Source organism: Monopterus albus, unplaced genomic scaffold (genome assembly GCF_001952655.1).
Source record: "Monopterus albus unplaced genomic scaffold, M_albus_1.0 scaffold339.1, whole genome shotgun sequence".
Classification (NCBI taxonomy): domain Eukaryota; kingdom Metazoa; phylum Chordata; class Actinopteri; order Synbranchiformes; family Synbranchidae; genus Monopterus; species Monopterus albus.
Genome location: NW_018128219.1, coordinates 634,521 through 639,634, shown reverse-complemented (window position 1 = coordinate 639,634; position 5,114 = coordinate 634,521). Strand labels below are relative to the sequence as shown.

General features: G+C 40.0%; 2 protein-coding genes across 4 annotated transcripts in view; both read right to left on the bottom strand.

The window, feature by feature from the left end:
* LOC109974565 (tropomyosin alpha-3 chain-like) overlaps positions 1-5,114 on the bottom strand; it is a 56,242-nt gene that overhangs the window by 40,087 nt on the left and 11,041 nt on the right. The window lies entirely within an intron of this gene.
* arhgef2a (Rho guanine nucleotide exchange factor (GEF) 2a) overlaps positions 1,053-5,114 on the bottom strand; it is an 80,083-nt gene continuing 76,021 nt past the window's right edge. The window contains exons 20-21 of the mRNA XM_020624797.1: positions 2,744-3,016; positions 1,053-2,220 (exon numbers count right to left, since the gene is read on the bottom strand). Coding sequence (XP_020480453.1) covers positions 2,047-2,220; positions 2,744-3,016 — 447 coding nt within the window. The 3' untranslated portion in view covers positions 1,053-2,046. The remainder of the gene's footprint in view (positions 2,221-2,743; positions 3,017-5,114) is intronic.

Sequence of the window (5,114 nt, the reverse complement as noted above, 5' to 3'; positions counted from 1 at the left end):
TGTCCACTCACTGAAGTCCCTTTTTTACCCATAAACCAACAAGCGAAGTCTTCGTTTTAACTCTAAACCAGTATAAGTGCCTCTTTATACACCCTGAGGTGTGAGGAGCAAACACTTAACCAGTCACTGGCGACTGCTCTGTGCATGTGCACCCCTTCCCCCCATTGTGTTCTTGGAACTTGACTGTAGTACTACCTCCTGAGGTGCTGAAATTTAGCTCCCAGAATATGCCTCTGAAGCAGGCACATGGCAATGGAAACAAACACACAACCCGTGACTCGGCTTGGCACCATTCCCTAGGTTTCTATCAGAGGTTGAGGACTTGAGTCACATGACTTGACTCAAGTCAGACAAGTTGCAAATTTATGGACTTGCAGAATTCCTCGACTTACACTGGTAAAAAACTCAACTTGACTTTGACTTGGTATTCATGACTTGAGACTTAGATTTGACACAGATGACTCTAAATTGCTTCATTCATTCATTCATTCATTTTCTACCGCTTAGTCCCTGAACGGGGTCCGGGGGGGGGGGCGGAGCCAATCCCGGCCAGCAATCGGGCGAAGGTAGGGTACACCCTGGACAGGTCGCCAATCCATCACAGGGCTAAATTGCTTCACTTTTTGATTAAATATTAGCATTTTTCTAGATATTAAGTTACTTTTAGATTTTGAAACCCAACTAGGTGACTTCTAGTGCAAAGTATGCAACCCTGGCAACCTACCAGAACACAGCAGACCAGCAGGGGTCAACACAGAGTGCAGGATGCAGCTATTGAGTGGCCTAGTCCAAAATAAAATTTGGATTCAACCATTATGATTTCAAAGATGGCAGTAAGAAAACATCAGCAATATGCAAAGTCTGCAGTGCAAAAATCAGGGACACGACCACCACGACATCAACTTCATCTATGTAACTGGAGAACACAAAAATATAGACACTTTGAATATAACATAGTCCAGTACACCACCACCTTTAACTATGACCTTGAGGATAAACGTATATTTGAATTTATATATTCATGAAAATTTCAGCAGAAATAAACATGAGCTTCATAAACAGACGTTAAGGTGGAAGTGTTGCATTGAACTGCATACAATGGTAAAGGTGTACCTAATAAAGTGGCTTCTGAGTGTAAATTCTAATAAATCCTGTGATTGGGGGGGAAATAATGAGCCCTACTGATCTACATGAATTTGATAAAGTGCATTTTTCATTTTTTGCATGACATAAACACAGCTGAAGATTACAAATATGTGTTGAAAACAGCAGGAGCCCTAACCATCAGTCCTAATGCTCATTATGTCAAATTCAGTGGAGTTACATATGAGCATATGGATTAGCAATAACCTTTAGTTTTCCACACACCTTTGGTGAAATGGTGGAATTCAACCCTGGAAATCCAAACAATCCAAAGCATAAATTAAAAATAAAACCACTCATCTAGCCAAAAGCAAAGCAGCTAACTAAATATTAAAGCTTGCAGAAAACACAGACATGTGCACTGTTGGACTCACTCAGTTTATATCAGTTATAGTTATAAGCTCATTAGCACTGTGCAACATGTTGAGGATCAGATCTCCTCTGGAATATCCTGAAGATCTGAAAAAGAGAAAACAAACCCACATTCACACTGTTTTGCCCAGTTTGCTCAGATAAAATGGTGTAGTGGCCAGTGTAAGTTGTAAACATACTCTGATATTCATTCATTTTCCAGGTTTCAGTCCATAGATCTAACATTCCAAAATCACCATTGTACACTGAACTGACAAATGAAAAACACTAGTTTAAATAACTGAAGATATTACTCATACTGATTGTGAAGCATTGAAAAGAGATGTTTAACTGGTTTAACTGAACTGTGAAATGTGTTGAGTTTCAAAACTTCAGCACAGACATTAGAGCAAAGTTGAGATATTGAAGGTATTCACATAATGTGCTGTGTGACACTGGACAAAGAACCCCCATTTGCCAAACCTGTTGTAGCCTCTGCACAGGAACCATTGCCTAACAAACACTGTGATCCCAAAAGGGTGCATGTAACATTCATAGTGTGGTGAGTTTTATGGCTAAAATCGGGCCTTTGGAGCTTTCAGATGCTGTCCCATCATCGTCGTCTGATGTCATGTCTACTTCCAAATCACTGCCATCTACTCGGTGGACAGGCTCCTGTCTGGGCTGCAGGTTGTCAGCTCCACTTCCTGGCTGCAGAGATGCAAGCTAAAAGAAATGATGAAAGAGCTTGTAGAAACCTAGTAGACATGGGATGCCATGTACTGTAAACCTACTGATTAGCTTGATATTTATCATTCCTTGTAAAAACAATAGGATTGCTCTGCTCAAGTTACACAATAAAACCAGTTTAATCTTCATGGTTCACTTTATCTGATAATATTTCTGATGGCATCGCGATCACATCATCAGGGGTCTCTCAGTTTTAGAGTGAGACTGCTATTCTTCACAGAAAGTCTGGATGTGAACTGGGATCTTGAGTAGCAGGCAGGCTGCGTCTAATAACATTATGCCACTGAATTGTATTTTGGGAAGAGTAGGTTTCAGTCATTTTGGAACTTGACTGATTCTACAGACTGAAAGTCCCAATAATTCAGCCTCTGGAGTTTGACCATTTTTAAAAATCTGTCTCTTGCGGGTCCCCTAATTTGTGGGGTTGCAATACAGTTGGTGTTACTTGAGAAAGCTGCTCCCCTGGTTGTTGGGAGGCAGATGCAGCCCCACTGCAGACCTTCATATTTCGGACCTGCTTCTCCAACTTGGCCCGGGCCTTCTCACTGTCTTTGAACCGACTCTCAGCATCCCGCAGCCTCAGCAGCTCCTCCTGCAGCAAGCTGTGTTGTCTCTGCAAAAGAGCCAGTTCCCCAATTGTTGACCCCACACTGGCTTCCCGGTTTCCACCATCTCGCCAGAGAGGGCGCGCCACTCCTCCTGCAGCTGGCACTATGGCATCTTGTGTCTGCAACAGCAACTCTAAGATGGAGTCTTGTTTGATGACAGCAGCCTGCAGGATATGGTTTAGGATCCGGTGTCAAACATTTTACAGTTACAAGCACTCAAACAGGACAAACTTGAGCAGAGGTGTGCCTGTTCTGTCAAGGGTTACATTAAGTTTTACGGTTCAGTTATTTTTTGGAACAAAATGGAGACAAGTTCAACGCCAAAGATTTTCCAGTTGACTGGATGGCAAGCCAAGCTACAGAACCCTGAGGGAGGGATCACACAAACCGTTACCTTCTGAAGCTAGATTCCCTTCTGACACATGTACAGTGAATGACTGAACTCAGGGTGAGCCAAGGGTTGTGTTTATTCTTATTTTAGTTTGTTACTGTGGTTAAGTTTCATTGAGTCATTATTCTTATAGTTTGTTATTATTGCTCCAGTATGCAAGTTTTTTTTACATTTATACTTGAGTTGAAACCTCCTTTCTGGTATTTATATCACAGTACATGCTACCAGGCCCGCCAATGCATACACGTCCGTCACACACTGTGTGTAGGGCACTGACAGGGGCACCAAAAAACGATGACAGTAATTACAAAAATAAAAAAGATAATTTTAAAGTATACATAATAACTAAACACCACTGATCCAGTAAACAGTGAAGACTACAACTTCCTGATTCAATAAAACTAAAGATGGTGCCCCCTCTCCACCTCCCTGTGGTCTGACAGGTATCATACTGCAGGACGACCATCATGCATCACTTGCAGGTCTGAAAACATTAAGTAGAAGTGAATCTTTTTTATTTATATTTATTTATTTATTCCACTGTTACTCTGAATAATCCACACCTACAGATTGTCTACATTTTCATTAGAGCTACTTTCTGCTGAAGAACTATGAAAACTGTGGAGCCCACTCCACCTACACCCAACCTCTCAACCTCACTGGACAATGGCATTTAGCCCCTGCAGTCAAAGGTACCTAGCCACAATAGAAGGTAAATGTACAGAAAAAGTGCACACACTACAGTGTATGCAGTACAGACTGACACCACTAAATGACAAGCTGTGTAATAAATATGTGTAAGTGGTCTTCTGTCACTGCAGACCTGATCAGAAGCTGCCAGATGAGAGATGCAGATGTGTGCATCTGAAAATTCTAGGCTCAGATAATTTCACATTAAACATATTTTTCACATTATGACATTTTATTTTCTTGTTATAACGACATACTGTATTTTATCATAGCAACAACATACTGTGATAACTTAAGTGAAATGCTGTTTCACCACAAATTCATGGCCATATGATTACATATTATTAGTAAGAGGAACAGTATGTTATGATAAAACATGTTGTAATAACATAAAATATATTGCATTTTAACATGAAAGTATCATAAAAACAAGATACTAAGCAAATATTTTGGTGGCAGCAATATGCTGCCCTAGAAAAGTGCTGCCATATAACCTAGTACAGATGATATTTTGCTTGAGTTTTCTTTATGCCACATTGTTATTAGTCATAATTTAAATAACAATCATTAATCCCTGTTTATACTTAGAGTTAAAGGACAGATTCACAGTTTTTCAAAATTGACAACACACCAATCACATTTTCATATGATCATTGAAATAGGTTTTGTTTTCTGTAACAAATCCTCCTGTTCATTCTGGCTAGTAATAGATCCCTTTTGAATGTACTTACAATGTTAAGGGTAAAAATGCATGGTCCTCATTCTGTATAAAAATATACTTCAAAGTGTACATGAAGCTAAAATGATGGTTAAAAAAATCTGACTAAGAGAAATTAAGTAGATATCTTTTAAAAATATTTACTGTATAAAATTCCCTGTTTGTGTTAAGGTTCCTCCACCATGGCCCATCACAGGAATATCATCCAGGGCAACCAAGATGAACTGGACACCAAATTATAAGAGGGCAACAATCCATTCTTGAAAGTTGCTAAGTGGTGCATAATTAGGCTTCCAGACTAATTCGGTACTGTTTTGGCTCAAAGGATCTAACATTTACATAAATGAAGATTACACCGAGTATTTGAGGAAGAAAAGAAGGGAATTGATGCCGAAGTTAAAGGAGGCCAGGGCGAGGGGAGACATCGCGTTCCTGAGGTATGATCGACTAGTGACCAGACCTC